The sequence below is a fragment of the Myotis brandtii genome, unplaced genomic scaffold, assembly GCF_000412655.1.
Source record: "Myotis brandtii unplaced genomic scaffold, ASM41265v1 scaffold382, whole genome shotgun sequence".
Taxonomy (NCBI): domain Eukaryota; kingdom Metazoa; phylum Chordata; class Mammalia; order Chiroptera; family Vespertilionidae; genus Myotis; species Myotis brandtii.
The window spans coordinates 776,553-798,908 of NW_005364671.1; the positions used below are offsets into that span (position 1 = coordinate 776,553).

Below are 22,356 nucleotides of genomic sequence, written 5' to 3' on the forward strand. Positions count from 1 at the left end.
TAAATATATTTTATTGATTTTTTTACAGAGAGGAAGGGAGAGGGATAGAGAGTTAGAAACATCGATGAGAGAGAAACATCGATCAACTGCCTCCTGCACACCCCCAACTGGGGATGTGCCCGCAACCAAGGTACATGTCCTTGACCGGAATCGAACCTGGGATCCTTCAGTCCGCAGGCCGATGCTCTATCCACTGAGCCAAACCGGTTAGGGCTTGGCCACTTCTTATGCATGTTACCTTGGGTTAAAAACTCTTCCCTACCTCAGTTTTATCTATTAAAACAGAAATAAAAATACCTATCTCATAAGATATGTGGGGTACATATAAGGATTACAGTGCCTAACACACTAATAGCACCTTCAGTAAGTGTTTGCTTCCTCTTCATCCTACTTCCTTCTTCTATTCATCAGATGCTCCCTTCTGATGAATAATGACCTCTCCAGAAAGATTTCCAATCATCCTCTCCTATATATATATATCTCCCATTCACACCCATCCCCACTCAACTTAAATCACCCATATGCAAGGACTCAAATCAAATCTCTTTTATATGATCCTCTGATTCCCCCCACTAGGCAGTCACCCAAAGCAGTAGTCCTCATTAAAGCCAGCAACACAACGAAGAGACAGCTTCTTTATAGATTATCTGAATTTGAATTCTCTTTTTCCTGGGTCCTCCAAATTTAATATTAAGAAAATGTAATGATGAAACACAACTTGTATTTACATACTGGACCAATGTGTTCCAATTGTGGAACACATTGACTAAAGCATCATGATCATGAGGATAAATGTTCACAGACTGAACGTAGAATTAATGATGGAGGCTGAGAAGACAAAGATTATGTTGGCCAAACTGAGCATTTTCTTAGAGAACTCACCAGCTAATCAGCTGTCTAAAAGTAAAAATAAGGGGGAGTGCAATCTAGGCATTACCAGAAGATAGAGCTTTAACTCAGGTATATTCAACCTGGCTGGGATCAGAGAACTACTTGAAATTGAACAACCAGGAAGACTCCTCTAGAATAATGATTTTCAAAATGTGAGATCCTTGAGGATAGGCACTTTGTTTTGCTCACTACTTTATACTCAGAAACTAACCTAATGACTGGCAAAAATAAGCAATTAAATATTTATTGGCAATAAAAAGGAAGGAAGGGAGGGAGGGAGGGAGGGAGGGTTTAAATGCTGAGTACATTCCCATTGTATTTTTCCCAAGAAGAGATGACTACTTTAGAAAAGTCGGATTGCTAAAAAGAAAAGAGGGAAGGAAAGGAAGGGAGGAAGGGAGGGAGGGAGGGAGGGAGAGAGGGAGGGAAGGGAAGGGAAGGGAAGGAAGAAAACAAATGTAATTAAAAAGTACACCTTTATCAGCAATGGGACACTCAGACTTTGGCCAGTAAGAGTTCGGTTCATTATCTATATATTAACTTTTTATTTTTTAAGGAAAAGTAATAAAATGTATGAATACATCTTATGAATAAATATTACATCTAAAAGGCACACAGTCTACCTTCATGAATATTTTCAGGTATACATTATACTCTAAAGTAGAGAGGTACTTTTCTTTATATATGTTAATTTACTCTTCACACTAACATCCATCAAGAAATGTGCTTCCAAATTGGGTAAAAAGATTACTTAACAATATATATTAGCAATTTCTCAAATGATAGGGTAAATGAATGAGTCTAAGACAATTCTCTATTCTCTTTCAAAAAGGATATGTGAAAAAAATGATTAGCATACACACCAACAATAACAAAAATAGGCAAAGAAATGAACAAGTCATCAAACAAGAAAAAAGCACATTAAATACATTTTTGAGGAGGAGGGGCATTGGGTTGGCATCCTTTCAAAATTAAAATACTAAGTGCCTAGGAGGGGTGTGAAGCAGAGGAGAGTAGAACTCAACAATCTCTCTTGAAAGCAACTGGGGAGGATTGTTTCAGAAATATTATTTTTTAAAAAATAACCTGTATAACACAGATGAATGGTTAAATATAATTATTCATCAAATGAAATATTATGAAACTATTAAAAATCTTAGCACATTTAGTGTTATGGGGAAATGTTCATGACAATGTTTTAAATTGAAAATCTGAAAACTTTATTTAAATAAAATGGCTCAATTATTAAAAATACACACACACAACTGATGGATCAGAAAGAAATCCACAAACATGTTACAAATAATTATCTTTAGGTAGCAGGATTTGAGTCATTATTAGTATTATCTTTACTAGTATAATACTCTATATTTTCTCAAATTCTACTAAGCAGGTACTAATTTTTCTACTTAGAAATTATAGAGAAGGGAATGGTAGGATAAAAACATAAATTACTAATAAAAAACATAAAATTAAAATCCACTCTAATCCTAGCTACTCACTAAGCCAAAAAGTCCATACTTGGTTAAACTTGGGAAAATTATAATTTCAAATGTTCAGGGAGCAAGTTAGGAAGAAGAAAGACATACTAGTAATAACCAAAACTCCTATAATACAACATACCCCAATATATGAATTCAGTGGCATTTCCCCACTTAACACCTACTGAAATTATAGCAGCTATTTAGAGAATTAGTTATAGCTAATTATACTTCCCTTACGTGAAGTCTAAATGGTTATTTTATTTTTATTTAAGGAGAAGTTATCACATAAAAATCAAAAATACAAAACTGCAGAGGGAAAATTTTTTAAGTCAATAATCAACATAAGATAATGGAATCTTTTTAACTAATGATAATGCTGAAATGGTTGTTTTTAAAGCAGAAGACACAAGCAGGCAACCATGGGTTAGTCTAATGACATACTGCCTATTGTTCTAAATGATTAATGATGCAGATATGCCATGCTGAGTTGATTCATGTTAATGCAGTAGGGCAATGCTGCCCTAATATACTTGATCAATATAACCTTTCTGAATTAAATACTTTCCTTCACCACTGGGCTGATTTGTAGTAATTCTACATTTTAATAAATGAGCAAGCTCTAATGGACTGAGTTGAAAAGGTCAGCTATCAGACCAACTCAAGATGCCCTCCAATAAGACTTCTACAGTTCCTGGAGAGTCTTTTAATTTAAACATTTTTTAATGCTTAAAATGTTGTATTTTGTGTTATGCAACTTGTATTGATTTAAAAGTATATCAAATAAATTTGCAAACAAATTCCATACTTGAAATCATTTTGGAGAACATACTGCTTAAATGTCTTCAGTCAAGTCCTTTGAAAGTGAAGGTTTGTTTTATGAAGAACTAATCGCATACTTATCCTTAATTTTCATCTTTAAAAAATTAGATTTTTCACACAACAGGTTTGCTTAAGGGCAAGACACCCTTTCTAGACAGGTAAGGACATAGTATCAGACAATCTCAGATCAAGGCCAGGTCACTTGACTCTCTGTGTCTCACTTCTGTCATATATAAATTGGGAGTTAATTCCATCTAATATGTAGTTGTTATGAGAGTAGAGTGGAATAATATCTTGATGTAGACCAATGGTTCTCAAACTTTAGAGTGCATCAGAAATACTAAAGAGGGCCCATTCCCAAAGTTTCTGAGTCAGCAAGTCTGGGTTAGAGATTCTTTCTAACAAGTCTCAAATTCTCATGACTTTAAATACCATCTGTATGCCAAAGACTTCCAAATTTATTTCTCCAGTGTGAACTTTTCCCCTGAACTCAGCACCTCACCTGTATACTTGACATCTCCATCTGGAAGTTTGATAGGCATCAAAAATTTGTTTTTAAGCACGTACAAGGCTAAGATCTTGATGCTCATATCCCCTGCCAACTCTAACCCCCGCCCCCCAAACTAGTTCCTCTTGCAATCTTCACCATTTCCATTAATGACAACTCCATTGTTGTTGCTCAAGTCAAAATTTCGGTGTCAACCTAGACTCCTATCTTTCTCTCACATGTATATACAGTTCAACCTTCAAAATTAATATAACATGCAACTATTACTTAGCAATATAAAAGGAACAAACTACCAAATACACACAACATGGATGAATCTTAAAAGCATTATACTGAGCTAAAATAAAGCCTGACCAAAGAGAATACATACTGTGTGATTCCAATTATGTGAAACTCTCCAAAAGAAAAATCTAATGTCTATTTAAAGTAGATCAGTAGTTGACTGGGACCAGGGGCTGGCAGTGGTGACTGACTCAAAGAATAAAGGAATCTTGTGGATGACAGAAATGTTCTGTATCTTGATTGTGCTAGCAGTTACATGGGCAAATAAATTTGTCAATACTCACTGAACTGTATAATGTTTATATTTTACTAGAGGCCTGATGTACGAAATTCGTGCAAGGGGCTCAGCCCTTGCAGCCATGGCGGCTTGCCTTGGCCCTTGCAGACTTTCATCCAGAAGGTCGTCTGGAAGGATGTCCGAAGGTCATTCAGCTGTCTGGTTTAATTAGCATATTACCCTTTTATTATTATAGATTGTATGTTAATACCTCAATAAAGTTGATTAAACATACATATACAATTCAACATCTTCTCACTACCTCCCCTTTCCCAAGGCTACCATGAAAGCCACCATCATCTCTCTTCTGGACTACAAAAGCCTCCTAATTAGTTTCTCTGCTTCTGTCCCTGCCTCCTGCATTTTATTCTCAACACAGTGGCCAGAGTAATCCTATATAATGAGAGAGAAACATGCAAATTAACCATTCCTCCGCTACGCTCAAGCCACGCCCAAGCCACGCCCACAAGTCACGCCCACCAGCAAATCCGAGTGACTATGCAAATTATTCGACAAAGATGGCAGTTAATTTGCATACGCAGGTGTCAAGCGCCTCAGGAGGTGACAGTGGCCGCAGCCACGGGCTCCTGGGACCTTCGCCAGCCCGGGAGGCGAGGCCGTAGCCACGCCCGCAGGCTCCTGGGACCTCGCCGTGGAGAATGGGAGGTTTGGAGGACATGGCAGAGCAGGAGACTGCTGGAAATAGAGCAGAGCGAGAGGGCGGCTGGAGGGCGCGGCTCCCTCTGTCACCCCAGCTTCCTCATCACAGCTGTGGAAACTGACAGCAGGGAGGAGGAAGTCCCACCCCCACAGAATCAGCCATTGGTCAGACAGCTCTCAGCAGCCTGATAGCCAGGGCTCTCATTCACCTGCATCTCAGACCGTGACAGCAGGGAGGTGGGACGACTATGTCTAAACTGTTGATACAACGTAGCTCTGCAGCCAAAAGATGCCGGCGTTATCGATAGAAAGTGTCTGCAGATCACTTGAAAGAAGGCGGCGCCTGCGACAGGATGTATCTGAACACCAGCTACTGGAAAAACACCGGCGTTATCAACAGAAAATGTCTAAAGACCAATGTGCCTTTGAAGTTGAAAGAAGGCGGTGGCGACGACAGAATATGTTGAGAGAACAGTCATCAACAAGTACTACCAATACTGGTAGGAGCCCTAACCGGTTTGGCTCAGTGGATAGAGCGTTGGCCTGCGGACTTAAGGGTCCCAGGTTCGATTCCGGTCAAGGGCATGTACCTTGGTTGCAGGCACATCCCCAATGGGGGGTGTGCAGGAGGCAGCTGATCGATGTTTCTCTCTCATCGATGTTTCTAACTCTCTATTCCTCTCCCTTCCTCTCTGTAAAAAAATCAATAAAATATGTATTTAAAAAATAATAATAATACTGGTAGGAACTGCCTTCTCAGCGAAAATGGAGTACATGAGGATGCAATCCTCAAACATAGTTTTGGTGGAATGACTGTTCGATGTGAATTTTGCCTATCATTAAATTTCCCTGATGAAAAACCATCCAATGGGAAATTTACTTGATGTTGTAGCAAAGGGAAAATCTGTCCAAATGATACACATTTTCCAGATTACCCGACATATTTAAAAAGATTAATGACAAACGAAGATTCTGACAGTAAACATTTCATGGAAAATATTCGTTCCATAAATAGTTCTTTTGCTTTTGCTTCCATGGGTGAAAATATTGCATCGCCATCAGGATACAGGTCATACTGTTTTAGAATACACGGACAAGTTTATCATCGTACTGGAACTTTACATCCTTCGGATGGTGTTTCTTGGAAGTTTGCTCAACTCTATATTTGGGATACAGCCAAAGCTACAAGTAAAAGATTAGCAATGCCAGAAAACCAAGGCTGCTCAGAAAGACTCATGATCACCATCAACAACCTCATGCATGAAATAAGTGAATTAACAAAATCGTACAAGATGCTACATGAGATAGAAAAGGAAGCCCAATCTGAAGCAGCAGCAAAAGGTATTGCTCCCACAGAAGTAACAATGGCGATTAAATAGGATCGCAACAGTGACCCAGGTAGATATAATTCTCCCAGTGTAACCGAGGTTGCTGTCATTATCAGAAAAGAAGATGGAGAACCTCCTTTTGAAAGGGACTTGCTCATTCACTGTAAACCAGATCCCAATAATCCAAATGCCACTAAAATGAAACAAATCAATATCCTGTTTCCTACATTAAATGCAATGACATATCCTATTCTTTTTCCACATGGTGAAAAAGGCTAGGGAACAGATATTGCATTAAGACTCAGAGACAACAGTGTAATCTACAATTATACTAGACAAAATATAAGGACACGAGTCACACAAATGCAGTATTATGGATTTCATCTCTCTGTGCGGGACACATTCAATCCTATTTTAAATGCAGGAAAACTAACTCAACAGTTTATCGTGGATTCGTATTCAAAAATGGAGGCCAATCGGATAAATTTCATCAAAGCAAACCAATCTAAGTTGAGAGTTGAAAAATATAGTGGTTTGATGGATTATCTCAAATCTAGATCTGAAAATGACAATGTGCCGATTGGTAAAATGATAATACTTCCATCATCTTCTGAGGGTAGTCCCAGAAATATGCAGCAGCGTTATCAGGATGCTATGGCAATTGTAATGAGTTATGGCAAGCCCGATTTATTCGTAACCATGACGTGCAACCCCAAATGGGCAGATATTGCAAACAATTAACGACGCTGGCAAAAAGTTGAAAACAGACCTGACTTGGTAGCCAGAGTTTTTAATATGAAGCTGAATGCTCTTTTAAATGATATCTGTAAATTCCATTTATTTGGCAAAGTAATAGCTTAAATTCATATCACTGAATTTCAGAAACTCGGACTGCCTCACGCTCACATATTATTGATATTAGATAGTGAGTCCAAATTACGTTCCTCTAATTAATTCCCTTTCAATGTGCATGAATTTCATGCACCGGGCTACTAGTATTGATAAAATAAATCACATCATGTCACTCCTCTGATCAAAATCCTCTCATGGTATCTCATCTCAATAAAATTCAATGTCCTTTCAGTGGCATATAAGAGGCCTCACATGACCAGGCTCCCTATAGTCTCAGATCTCACCTCCCACTACCGTCCCCTATGGTTATTTACACTTCAACCAGAGCTGGCCTCCTTGCAGTTCTTCAAATATGGCAGACACAAACTTTGGCACTTACTGTTCCCTCTGCCTGGAATGGTGTACTCCCCATCCCCACCCCCAGCAAAGCCTTATAGCTTGCTCTCTCACTTCCTTCAGCTCTTTCACTGAAAGGCACCACCCCAGTGAGTCATTTCCTAGCCACTCTAAAATTCCAACACTCCCTCCACAACACATACACACACATAGCAACCTCACTTCTATTTCATGCTCTCCCTTTCTGCTTTATTTTTTTCTCCCCAGGACTCAGCATTCTCTTATTTACTTATACTTTACTAACTTATCTTGTTTATTAGCTTTCTCCTCTACCAGAATGGATGACTCCAGTGGGCATCTGTTTTGTTCATTACAGTACCCCCAGAACTTAGAATGTCTAAAATAGATGTTAAATAAATGAATATATCTAAACAAATTCTAGCTTTCACTTTAACAAAAACAGAGTTCGTTTTATAGATGCATCAACTGATATTTCATTTTGCTTAAAAAAATTCTGGTATATTAAATAAAAAGTTCAACACATTTAAACATATGCTAATGTAAAACTTGCTTTCAATTCTCATCAAGAATATAAGATTTATCAGACAATAAGAACTTTTTATCAAATTTTCAAAGAATTTCTTATGAGTAAGAACTTATGAATGTGAAATAATTCATTTTGGATATATAGAGAGAGTCTTATTGAGTTCTTTAAAAAGCTAGATAATCTCATGCTGCCTGAGACTTCCATTACTATTTCACTAGAAAAGAAACAAATAAGTCTGATGGTCTCAGAAATAAGAACCCATTTAAAAAATACATATAACTCTTATTTATCCTTGTCATTTAAATAATGCATTAAAAGAATTGCTTGTCTTACAAGCAGGCCACATAAATCTGGGAGTGTTAAAGGGGAGATGAGTTTAACATAAATAATTTAAAAGTAAATCAGAAGGTAGAGGTTCCTTTGCTCTAGAGGTCTGAGTCTCCTCTCCTTTAACCGGGCAAACAATACAGTTTCTGGATGTCCACAGAAGGTGTCTCCTTAGCAACTGCAGAGGAGAGAATTCCATACTGCAGCCTTCACCTGCATCAGCAGCTATGACTGGAAACGCATTCAAGTATTCAACTTCATTCAAAAAAAAAAAAAAGTTCCAGTGTGTGGACATCATCTGCTTTAATCTGTAAGCAGCGTTACATATTTAACCTAAAAATAAAGGCCTTGGGCTTTTATAACAAGATTTTAAATGTGTTAAAAAATGTTATGAAAATTTCAGGAGAGCATCATTAGGTAAGCAGCTCTGAATAAAGAATATGACCAAACAGTAAATATTTTTAAGAGTGCTTTTCTTAAAAGCATTAGAGATATCACTTTTGAATACACTGGTTTGTCTTTACTGTATATAAGTTGCATCTTTCATTTCTAGGTGTTAATCTCTTAAACAAGACAATGAAGAAAAATAACTGCAGTTTAATACCCTAGCATAGAAAGACAAAAGCTGTCTGAACATCAGATAACATCTGATCACTGTGAACCTTCATAACCAAAACATTTTTAAGCTGTAAATTTAACATTTATTTATCTTGATATATCATCTATTACAATGCATTGTCATTTGCAGTTCAAAGAAAGTGCTAACATCTCCAAATCTCATTTCTAAGTTTCTTGGACTGCTTTAAACGTAAAATAGAGGTTATTCTGGATTGAATAACAAAAACATTAGTAATGAAGCTAATAGACACTCTTACTATATGAGAGATACATTAGGACAGGATCATTACAATCTATTTTTATTTGCTGGTTTAGAGTTTTCAAAGCAAGATGAAATGAGAATGATCATACAATACCTTACCCTTTCTACCGGTGAGCCATAGCATGCAATGCCGAAACATAGCAGTGGCAGATGGCATTGGTGTTATTAACTACAAAAAGAATAATAGCAGAGAAATGACGGCTGGCAGACAAGACACAGAAATGCAGGTGAAATGAACGCAAACTTGTAGTTCTTGAAGCAAAGCAAAACCTTTAAACCAAAGGTTGCTAGTAGCTTCAACTTAATCTACATTTTGAGTTTTACACAGACAAAAACTGCAACCTTCACAATCAGTCTTTAGATTCTTCATGCAGAAGCAGAACCATACTTCTCGATAAAGAAAATCAGCAACCTTGTGTAAACACAAGCCAGCAGCAGCAGCAGCAGCCCATTACTCTCTCCTTTCACTGATTTTTATCCTTTAAAATTTTAATCTCCAATTGCAGCCAGATCCAGTCGTTTCAAATAGATCTGTATCCACTGCAGAGACAAATCCCTCCCTAACCTGCAGCACCTCTTCATCCAGAACGTTCCTGTTTGCTCATTCATGCAGATCAATTGCAAAACCTCATTCGGCAAACAACCCAAAAGAAAATGAAAGAAGCAGTTGGGACTATGAAGAGAAAGAATCTCTTCTTTCAGCTCACCCTGGAAATGGAAGGTTTTCTGATCAACAGTTATTGTGAAGGTGCTGTCGTCCTCATCGTCTATACCAATCACAGCTCCCTGTGAAACAAAGAGCAAAATCCCAATAAGGCAAACAATGACATCAGCAATATTCACTGCTACAGCCCAGGAATGCTCACTGCACCGACGAAGACACTGGAAGCAAACTAGACACAGAAAAGGGGAATCTGAGGCTCTAGTTTTGCTTAAGGTAGAAGAACTAAAGGAGAGGGGGGTACTTTCTATCCTTGCTTAAAGGGCATGGAAGTGATGGGAGGGAGAGGGATCAAACACAGAATCTGAGTCAAGGACCTGTGTGTAAGAGCCACTCACAACCTTTCTGAGCTTTACTAGTAGATCACTCTCTAAAATGGAAGTCAAAAACCTCCTCCTCACCAGGTTTTTGTGAGGCTCAAAGAGCGCAGATGGCTCTTCATCAGGATGCTTCTGTTATACTTGCTGGTGCAGAAATGCCAGGTGACACTTGCTTCAAAACACTGTCCCAATCACTTCTTCCAGGTGCTCCCATAGCTACTCATTCATGGTTCTGCTTTCCACTTTTCACATTACACTGTGATTATCTTTTATCAGATGTCTGCCTCCTCCCACTAAACTGATATGAGATCTTAGAAGTCAAAAACTATTTTATTTATTTTGATACATAACACTCAAATACACACTCCGCATATGTTTTCTAAATAAAAACATGAACATCTCTCCAAAAGAGGGAGGAGGAGGGGATTGCATTTATAAATTGTTTCAGGAAGAATAAGTTTTAAACTTTAATTTTTTTTATATTCAACTACATACATCCTATTAAGAAAAGAGGGATTAAGGGAAGTGACAGGAAGCTATGCTTTGGTTGGTGTCCTTAAGAAAGAAATAGTGTCTTCAATATTCCAGAGAGAAAAGCTAGAGAACATGGGATAGGATAAAATGCCCCAGATTGGTGACAAAAGAACAATGTGCCATAGCCAAAACCAGGACCTTGAAAATGGGGGTTGAAAAGATGCAAATGGCCAAAATAACCTAATCCCATGAGAAAAGGCTACTCCTATCCCAGGAGGATTAGGTAACAGAGCCAAATATTTATTCAGCCTTCTCAGAGGCTTTCTAGATGAACCCCAATTCTATCCAAATCCCATCAATTTGAATTATCTTAGTTATTCCTCAGTTTCAGATTGAATAGGGATTTTTATCCCCATTTTCAGATAAGGAAACTGTCTCCAGAGAGCATAATGATTTAACGAAGATCATACAAAGAGTTAACGGCAGAGCCAGAACCACTGGCATGGTGCCTACCTACTTATTCCATGACAGAAAATACAGACACACCTCAGTGAGAAAGCATGTATGGGAGCAGCTCGTTCTGGTTAACTTAATTTTGTGGTTAATTGAGTTAACCTTCTAATTTATGATGTACCAAATATTTGCTGAGTCATAACTAAATACAAAAATATGTGCTAAATACAGCTCTTGAATGTATAATAGTAGTCCCTGCCCTCAAGGCACTTATAGCCCAGTGGAGGAGATCAAACATGCAAAGAGGTGACTACAATACAAGGCAAAAAGGAATCTCTACACAGATGAGCTTTGAAAACATGCTAAGCAAAAGAAGCTAGTCACAAGGGACCACATGTATGATTTCACTGATAGCAATCAGGCAAATTCATAGTGCTGGGGAGATGGGAGGAGGTACGGTAAAAAGGGAATGGGTTTCTTCATAGGGTTTTGGAAACATTCTAAATTTGATTGTAGTGGTCTGCACAACTCTGTGAGTATACTACAAACATTAATGGTATATTTTAAATGGGTGAGTTGTATGGTATGTGAATTATATCTGAACAGAGTTGTTATAACTCACCCCAATCTAGGTCCCTTAACATAAATTCACTAGTTACCTGGTCAACTCAAATAGAAACCACTAGGTTCTATTTATGTTCTCCCTCATTCCATCACCACAAATTGTGCTCATTCCACCTCTCGAACTATAATTTCAAATTCGCCAACTCTTCCCCATCTGATGAATTGCTAATTCGGGCTCTCATCACTTCTTGCTTGACTAAAGGCCCAATGCACGAAAATTCATGCAAGAGTAGGCCTTCCTCCCCCCCCCCCCTCCCGCTAACGGCACCAGCTTCCCTCTGGCACCCCAGACCCGGGCTGCTTCCCTCCGGCCCCAGCTTCATCAGGAAGGATGTCCAGAAGGACGTCCAGTCTAATTAGCACATTACCCTTTTATTATGATAGATAAGGCAATCTGTCTGCCTTCAGTCTGGCCACATTTTAGTCCACAGTCCTCCTTATCACCAGAGTAATATTTCTAAAACACAGACTCTTATAGGAGATCCAGATGTTTAAAGCCTTCCTTGCAACCTAGCTAGTTTGGTTCAGTGGAGAGAGTATTGGCCCAAAGACTGAAGAGTCCTGGGTTCGATCCCGGTCAAGAGCATGTGCAGGAGGCAACCAATAGATGTGTTTCTCTCACATCGATGTTTTTCTGTCTCTCCCCTTCCCTTTCACTCTCTAAAAAAAATCAATGGGATAAAATTTTTTTTAATTTAAAGCCTTCCTTGCCTCTCCATGAACTATTACATAAAGTCAACATTTCTTCATAATGCCATTTAGACTGTTCAAGGTTGGCCCAACTAACCTTGCCATTGTCATACCCAGCCCCTTCCCTCTTCATCTCACAGAGATTCTATATGTACTAAGTCAGCCTAAACATTTCTTTCACACGCTAAATAAAAACACCAGGCAGTTTCACTTATATTCTTCCTCAAGCTCACTTCCCCACTATTGGTTAAACAAAAGCACAACCCCAAGCTACCATTAAGTTTCGCAATGTTTTTAAAGAGGAGCTTTTTGAAAATAGACCTTGCCTTAACCTTTCATCCACTATTGCAATCTAGTTTCCTTCCCCATCCGGGTAACAAACTGTGCTCTCACAGGTCTCCAATGAGCCCACTACTCTAGCTTTGTCACACAGCACTACTCTGAAGCATTATTGCTGCTGCTGACCACTTCTTTCTTGAAACTCCTTCCATGGCTCTTAATTACCTAAGCTGTGCTTCAGAAACACTTCTACCTAAGTACCTTTGACAACCTAGTTGGAAGAAAGCATCTTTTCTGGTCCATTACACTTTTTCCCTCCTCTATCCAAATGCTTCTTTGAAGACATTGGAATGGAGCTAGCTATCTCCTGCTCCAATCAGGTCTTGCCATCACCCTGAGCTTTCTTCAATGTACAGATGCACAATTCATCTGGCATTCTGGCCTCTTCATTTAAACTTCACTGCCATTCTCCTTCAGTCACTCACTCCTCATGTCATAGTACCGTAGACCTGCACCATCCAATACGTCAGCCATCAGTCACGTGTGGATATTTAATTTTTAATTATAATTAATAAGTAAAATTTTAAAGTAAATTCCTCAGTCATGCTAGTCATATTTCCAAATGTTCCAGTAGCTATGGAACAAGCCAGTGCAGATACAGAATACTTGAAAGATTGCAGAAAGTTGTCCTGAACAGCACTGCCCTAGACTTGGCATCACAGAGAACTGAAGTACAGTGAAGAGTTGATACTGCCAGTTACTGGACATTTTCAATGAGCCAGGCACTATGATAAGCATTTTACATACACTATATTATTTGAAAACAAATTTATATTGAAAGATAACATATACAAAAATCCTAACTGTACAAGCTCAGTGAAGAGAAGCTCTCCTTGTAACCTTTCCTAATTATTAGGCCTGCCCTTACTTCTAACATTACATATTAGTTTTATCTGGCTTTGAACTTTATACAAATGAATTCATACCATGTGTTTTCTTTTGTGTCTGGCTTCTTTCACTCAACATAACGTTTGTAAAAATTCATTGTTGTTGCACATAGCAGTAGTCTGTTCACTTTGTTGCTCTAAATAGTATTTCTTTGTATGAATATCCACAATTTATTTGTAGTCTCCATTGTAGATGGACATGTATGTTGTTTCCAGTTTTATGTTATTAGAATCATGCTGCTATGACATTCTCCTTCATACATTGTTATACATATGTTTGTATCTCTAAATACAAATCTAGGTGTGAATTTGCTAGGTCATAGGGTATGCACATGCCAATTTTAATAGACATTGTCAAACAGTTCTCAAAAGTAGTTGTGCCAATTAAGCTCTAACCAATGGTGTGCAAAAGTTTCAATTGCTCTACATCTTCACTAACACTTTTTTACTTTAGTCATTCTGGCAGGTGAGCAGTGGTTCTTATAATGGTTTTAATTTACATTTCCCTGATAACTAATGAGCTTAAGTATCTTTTTTTGTTTGTTGGTCATCTGAATACCCTCCTGTGAAATAGTTCAAGTCCATTGCCCAGTCACAAGACTGGACTATCATATTCTAATTATTTGTAGTATTTTTTTCTATAACCTGGTATGAATACTTCACTGGTTATGCATTAGGTAAATATCTTCTCCCACCCTGTTGCCAGCTTTGCACTCTCATAATGATGCTCTTTCATTAAGAGTTATTACCTTTAACATAGTACAATGTAATGATTTTATATTTTATGGTTGTGCTTTCTCTGTCTTCTTTAAGAAGTCTTTCCCAATCCCAACGCAATGAAAATATTTCCCTATGTTATCTTTTGGAAGTCTTTACATTTGGATATCAGGTTAGAGTAAGTCCTCCAATGTTTTCCTCTTGGCCTTTATAAATTATAAATCAACATCACCACCATAGTCATAACCAGTTCTCTCTACAAGAGCAGGTGAAAACAAGTAACCATTTCTACTGGAATCTGCTGATTAGAATGCAAAATTCAGAACCGGGTATTTGTATCCTTTTATAAATTTTAGAGTCAGCTGAACAAGTTACAGTTACAGATACACACACACACACACACACACACACACACACACACGCTATGATACTGACCGAGAACAAACTGGGATTACCATTTATTTAGGTCATTTTTAATTTCAATAATGTTTATAGTTTTCTGAGTAGAGGTCTTGCCCACCTTTTGTTAATATTTATTCCTAAGTAACTAAATTGTGTTCTTGGTGCTGTGGTAAGTGTACGCTACTTTTAAAAATTCATTTTCTAATTACTAATTGCTGAAATACAATTCATTTTTGTATAGTGACCTTGTATTCAGTGATCTTGCTAAATCCACTTACTAATTCTAATTGTCCATCTACAGATTCTTTTGGATTTTTCTGTATGCTCAATTAAGTTGCTATGAATAATAACAGTTTTATTTCTTCGACTCCAATCATCATATCTTATATTTACTTTTCTTGCTTTATTCATTTGCTAGGACAGCCTGGTTTAAGACGGCCACTACAGTGGCAGACAATGTTGAATATAAGTAGCAATAGGGGACATCCTTGTCTTGTTATTGGTCTTTCTCCCATTGTCCACTGTAGCTATTTAAAAACTTCTCTACTTTCCTTAAACCCCCAACAACATAAGCAGTTATCAGGTAGGAACTCTAAACCTGCTATGAACCTCCCACCTAAAGCCTCACCTGCATCTGTACCCATTCTTGCTTCCTTTCTACCTGTCATAATGGAAAAGAGGCTCCATCCCCTTTCACCTTTCCTTGGGTCTCTTACTTTACCAATTTTCAACTTCTCTCTCTCCTTTCTCTCTCTCTCTCTCTCTCTCTCTCTCTCTCTCTCTCTCTCTCTCTTTCTCTCTCTCTCTTTCCTCTCTTTCTCTCTCTCCCCTTCTTTTCCACCTGCTCAAGTTTTTATTCTCTTTCCAACAATAACCACCACCACCACCACCACAACAATGATCCTTTTCAATTCTATGTCCTCATCTAGCAATTGCCCCACCTCTTACATTTCCTTCTAGTTAAGATTATTCAGACTTGTCCAGCTTCCTACCCAAAATTTATCTGAACCTCCCATTCCTTGTAGGATATGTAACCAAATCAATGGTTCTTGTTCATCTTCAAATAAAGTGATCATATAACCTGGTTTAGCTGGGACAGTTACAGATTATGCCTGTTGTCCTGCCATAATAATGAATAGAACCCCCTTCTAGTCTAAAGATGTTCTGGTTTAGGGGACAAGGCCATGCCATAGCCTAGCTTACAAAAGGCCCTCAGTGATTTGCTCCATGCCTACCTCTCACCTCTAGAGATTTACCAACTGTACCAAACAGCCTTCCTCTTCTTTTATCTGAGTTTATACAACTTATTTTTTACATCTGGAAAGCAAAACCCCTACACTAATCCATATGTGGAACAGTATTCTATTGTTTTTGTGTTTTTTTGATTTTTATAAAATGTTTATTCTCTTAAATCCAATGCATTCACAGAGTGTTAACACTTTAAACGTTTATCATTTCCACCAACTGCAGCATTATCTAAGTAAACCAAAATAAGCACTTTATCATAGATATAGTCAATGATTATTAATACTTTTTAAAAAAAGAACCTAAACTTCCCCAAATTTCAGCACAGGTAGTTTAACTGTAGATTTCAGTTCTAGATGATTTTAAAAAATAGTGTGTAGAAATGATTTTTCTTAGTTAAATGTATTATATCATGTTATCAACCAACCAAATCAAAAGCAATTGCCAAGCTGAATAAGTTACAAAGAAATGATAACTCTGGCTTGTACAGAAATGTGCAGTGTTTTCAAAGCTCTGAACAGTTACCTACTAATACAAATCTCCACAGCTTAACTTAGAGTTGGAAGATGAGTTTTCACAGTAATGTAATTTTAACCTCCATTTACATTCATTTTAATATATTACTAAGATGTTTACTCTATGTCACAATGGTGCTTTCCAGTGTTCACAATTTACAGTTTCAATTTATACAAGTCATTCACTAACATAAAGGACAGTTATTACTGCTACAAACTATCCCTAAAAAAACAAAACCCCACCTTACATAGAACTCTGAAAATGGTATGACTTAAAACAGATTAATCCAACATGATTTTTAATGTTTTAGCCATTTTCCATACACCAGCATGTAAACTTGCCTACTTAATATGAGAGCTACAAGTTGATTCACTGAGATATTATGTAATAATTTTCTTCGCCCTGGTTGGTTTGGCTCAGTGGATAGAGCATCGGCCTGCAGACTCAAGGGTCCCAGGTTCGATTCCGGTCAAGGGCATGTACATTGGTTGCGGGCACATCCCCAGTAGGGAGTGTGCAGGAGGCAGCTGATCGATGTTTCTCTCTCATCGATGTTTCTAACTCTCTATCCCTCTCCCTTCCTCTCTGTAAAAAAAATCAATAAAATATATTTAAAAAACCACAATAAACCTTTAAGGTTTTAAAGCATGTACCTTTAAAGAAACATGGCTAACTGACATGCCCAAGCATCATAAAGTGATTGTCTAGAATCAAATGGCAGGAAAGCTAATTGCCATTTAATTGTGTTTTGAAAATTTATTTTTCCTTGTTGGAAGCTTTGTCTAGGGTCAAAAGCCTTTAAAAATTATTTTTACTTCTACACTATTTAACACTTTAAGAGTCAATTACAATGTTTCATCTTTAACACTAATACAAATAAATTATAGTCTGCTCTATCATCCTGGGATCGAAATTTCTAAATACATGTACAGAAGAGTAAAATACTTCACTGTTCAATTCAGACATTTAGAACAGTTATATGATTTGACTAGACTGGTCAAGGTGGTTAGAAACATACAATTATGTAGGTGGTTAGTTAAATTTGCTTCTGGGGGTTGGTAGTCAAAGAACAGAGAGTAGCAAATGAAGTAACACAAAACAATTATTTCCTATTTTAGGGGGAGGGGGAATCATAGGCCAGTTTAAACCTCTGTAGGCCTTTTGACCTACCCCTACTCAGATCTAAGACAGATTTTTCAATTATCTGAATAACCCCCATTCTTTCCATGAGTATCAAATTGATTGGTAGTCACATCTCCAAGTACAATCAAAAGCTTGTTGAATAAAATATTAGTAAGGTCAAAAGGAGACTACATATCAAACTGGAAAAATAATCTACTCAAGTACATTATTACATTCAGCTTTCAAATCATTTACTAACATGACAACAGATTTGGCTTCAGTCACTCTTGTACACACAACACACCCAAACAGGCACCCCAGCCACTGATCTGCTTTGCAACACAAGGCCATAAAGGCAGAGATGGCATTCTCTAAGCCAAACTTTAAATATATTTAAAAAAGTAATTTCTAATTTTTACAGAAATGCTTCTTCAAAAAATATTTTCTCTCACTCCCTCATCTCCTATACTGAAGGATGTGTAATATGTTTTTTCCCCAAGCTAAATCTGAACCCTCAAAATTGATTCCAGGCAGATCTCTGCAAATTAAAATCAAAAACAAAAATAGAAAAATTATATTTTTATGTGTGTGTGTGTGTGTGTGTGTGTGTGTGTGTGTGTACACAATGGGGCCTTGACTTACGAGTTTAATTCGTTCCGAGACCGAGCTCGTTAAGGAGCTCGTTAACTCAAATTACTCTATCAACTCAATGCAAAAAATCGGCAGAGAGACAGCTGGTATCTCAAAAAAGTCGTTAGTCGGGACACTGGTAAGTCAAGACCCCACTGTATATACCCCCAAATAGTTGAAAACAGGTACGCAAATACATGTACACATGTTCATAGCAGCTCTATTCACAACAGCCCACAAGTGGAAACAGCCCAAATGTCTAGGAATAAGTGAATAAGCAAAATGTGGTATATCTGAACAATGGAATATTATTCGGGCATAAAAGTGGATGAGCCTCAAAAACATTATGCTAGGTGAAAGAAACCAGCCACAAAAGGTCCTATATCAGTGATGGCGAACCTTTTGAGCTCGGCGTGTCAGCATTTTGAAAAACCCTAACTTAACTCTGGTGCTGTGTCACATATAGAAATTTTTTGATATTTGCAACCATAGTAAAACAAAGACTTATATTTTTGATATTTATTTTATATATTTAAACCTGGTGTTCTTGATGAACTTCCAGGTAAAGGAGGAAAATTTGAGGCTAATAAGTCAAACTTTGGTGTTGGAGCCTTTGCTTCAGCTGTTGAAGGTTGGGATCTTGGGATTCTGTCATCTTCTCGTCATCTTCGACCTCTGAAAAGAGTTCTCCTGCCCCTACCATAATCCCCATTCTGTTCAATCGGCAGATCCTTTTCTATATGAGTTGTGCTCAATGCAGGAGGTTCAGCTGTACACAAAGGACCAGTACTTGTATTGAGTTGCTGGGCAGCAGTGCAGTCGGTCTGTTCATCCTCTGCAGGCACTGGGCAACTACCCCCTTGTCTTAACTCTTCATTATCCTTTTCTTTGTAGACACCTTTAACAACATCAGGCATCCTACTCTCCAAAACAAGTTCACCTGGTGTTCTTGATGAACTTCCAGGTAAAGGAGGAAAATTTGAGGCTAATAAGTCAAACTTTGGTGTTGGAGCCTTTGCTTCAGCTGTTGAAGGTTGGGATCTTTAAAAGACACAAATCATAAAACAGGTCATATGACTACCTTATTCTCTAACCCTGTACCACAGAAGCTGAAACTTCAAAAAACAAACTCTACCCTAATGTACAGAATTGTTTCCCTATAAATTTTTGGCTTCTCATCTCAATTGAGCTCTTATTAGTCTTCTTTTTTTTTTTTTTTAATATGGCATGCTTCACAAATTTGCAAGTCATCCTTCCACAGGGCTATGTAATTCTTCTCTACATTGTTCAAATTTTAGTGTATGTGCTGCTGAAGAGAACATGAGCTCTCATAGTCTATCAGTCCTCCATACCTTTAGTTAGCTCCCTCTCTTGTTTATTTTGCAAACTTTGCCACACTCCTAAGCCTTTTCTCATCAATCTCCACTATTCTTTGCTTTCTAAATTAGCTATACCTCCTTTTCTAACAAAAAAAAAACCCTACCTCACATAAATTTGCCATCATCATTCACCCTTCCATAGTCTCAAGAGAGAACAATATCCTTCCTTGAAAATCTCATCTGTCTCTTTCCCCCTAACCACTCTATATCCTGACAAACCTCTCACTTGTACCTCCCTCCTCTACTTCCTCACCTCTGTACTCATCATACCACTGCTTTGACAAGTCACCAATGCCTTCCACAATGCAAAAGCTGGAAGACTTTTTTCCATGACCTCACTATAGCATTTGGCATGGTAAACATTCTTTCCTTTGGGAGCTCATTTCTCCCTTAGCTTCTGTGACACACCTTTCTCTTGATGCACAGATCTGATAATCATGTGCTGTTCTCTGCCTGCCTACTTCTTTTGATGGTTTTTGGTTTCTATACAGTCATTACTTCTCATTTTCCATATTCCATACTTTCCCTGTGTGATGATACCCTTTATTCATGACTTTAACTATTGGTTAGCTTTTTTATTTCTTCCATGTTGGCAACTGTCCAAATTGGAATGAACTGATCACTGTACATTTGAGATATCAGGTAAAGATCCTTTGACAAATTTTCTCGTGAGAAACAGAATTCTAATTGTTTCTTCGGCCATTCTTTTAGGTCTTCTGTAGAAATTGCTGAATTGCTTTCTTCGGAAGTGTCATATATTTGGTAACTCTGATCTTCTGGCCCTAAAATCATTCCATTAGTTGATTCTTCAATGCCTGTAGAATTTCTTGTGGTTTCACAAGATGAATACATTACTTCATATTCCTTACACATATCATCTGAAAGCTCTGTATTACCCGCAGGATGAGACCCTGATGCTGCTGTTTCATGTCAAGAGCTTTCAGTTCCATGAGTTACTGGCGTGACATCAGTATTTCCAAGAGGAATTTCTTGCCACACTTTGGCATTAGGATTTAAACCAGTTACTTTAGATGTTACCTGCTCCACGAAGAGCAACATGCCTTCCCGGTTTGACCCAATCGTTCTCGCCACTGCTACTCCAAATGGCTTACAGGCCCGAGCCCCAAACGCTGGGATAAGGACACTCGCCCGACCCAAACACCCAGCAGCGGACCTGGCTCCTCCCCCGCCATCAGCCGCTGAATTCTCCAATATTCTATTGTTAAGCAAAGTTATTTGTATGCCAAACCATCAAAATATCAAAGTTTTTATTTCAGCCTTGCTTTTATGATCCATTGTGCCAACAGGGTAGCACTATTCAGGTTCCAGACAGAAAGTAACTGGAGTGGCAGTCTTATGTATGCAACCAGATGAATTTCCTGACTTTCCCTCTTCTCCTTTCTAGTATACACAGAAACATACTACAGACATAAATCATAGTTCTGGTGCCAAATTCAGAAAAATAATTTTTTTCTCATGATTTGGGGGGAAAAAACAAAACACCCGGAAGTCTATTTTAGGCTGTTGGCTATTTCAGAGCCAATCTCCCTTTTCAAGAAGAGAAAAGTGGGCTCCTAAACCAATTCCAAAAATGATTTAAAAAAACAAAAACAAAAAAAAGGAATGATGACTCCACTGGGACATGGATTGCTGACACAGCTCCCAAAAAGAACAGGCACAGGATATAAATAAAAGTAATATATCCCTGCTCTGGAAGAGCACATAGTTGAGAGAAGAGAGGATTCTACAATATAGAAGGAAGCAGGAAAGCTCAAGGTCCAGCCTGCTCACCAAAGATGCTGCTGCATGAAGGACCTGCTTAAGCATCATTCATTGACTCAACAAGTATTTAGTGAACAGTCTAGGCATTGATCCAGGTGACAGTAATAGAGTGGTGAACAATTTGCTTTGCTTTTTTACAGACTTGTATACATTCTTTGGGTTTTCTTTTGTTTTTATTGATTTGTAGTTCTTTATATATTCTGGATGTCAATCCTTTTTCAGTTGTATGCATTATATATAATATTTTCTCTCTCAGTCAACGGTTGTCTTTCTCTTTAATTGTGGTGTCCTTTTGTTGTTCAAAGGTTTTAAAATTTGAATGTTATCAAATCTACTAGTCTTTTCTATCATGGTTTGTGCATTAAGACATTCTTCTCTGTCCTATTATCATAAAGACATTCTTCTATATGTTCTTATTAGTATAAATATTCATTTTATATCATGAATACCTCTGGAATTTATTTTTGTGTACAATATGAGAAAGTAATTTTATTTTTTTCCATATGGGCAGCCAATTGATCCAGTTTCACTTACTGAGTGACAGAACTGATTTGTAATGTGTCATTTACTTTTTTTTAAATATATTTTTATTGATTTCAGAGAGGAAGGGAGAGGGAGAAGCTGCAAAAACAGGCATCTCTGCCTTGCTGCTGATTTTAAAGACAATACTTCTACTATCTCACTATTTAGCACACTGTAGCTTTTAGCAAATATCCTTATCAGGTTAAGAATAGTCTCTTCTATCTCTAGCTTGCTTAATCTTTTTTTTTTTTAATATGCATTCAGTTTTTTTTATTATTGTTTAAAGTATTACATGTCTCCTTTTTCCCGATTAACCCCCCCTCCACAACCCCCCCCGCCCAA

The 22,356-nt window shown here is 37.7% G+C and overlaps 1 protein-coding gene across 9 annotated transcripts in view; it reads right to left on the bottom strand.

The window, feature by feature from the left end:
- The window catches only part of OSBPL9 (oxysterol binding protein-like 9), a 124,979-nt gene that overhangs the window by 77,768 nt on the left and 24,855 nt on the right, over positions 1 to 22,356 (bottom strand). For 8 of the 9 annotated variants that reach the window (XM_005872488.2, XM_005872486.2, XM_005872485.2 and 5 more), the window contains exon 3: positions 9,899 to 9,977. The exons of the other annotated variant lie outside the window; for it this stretch is intronic. In XM_005872488.2, the coding sequence (XP_005872550.1) occupies positions 9,899 to 9,977 (79 nt within the window). The remainder of the gene's footprint in view (positions 1 to 9,898; positions 9,978 to 22,356) is intronic. 9 annotated transcript variants of the gene reach the window in all.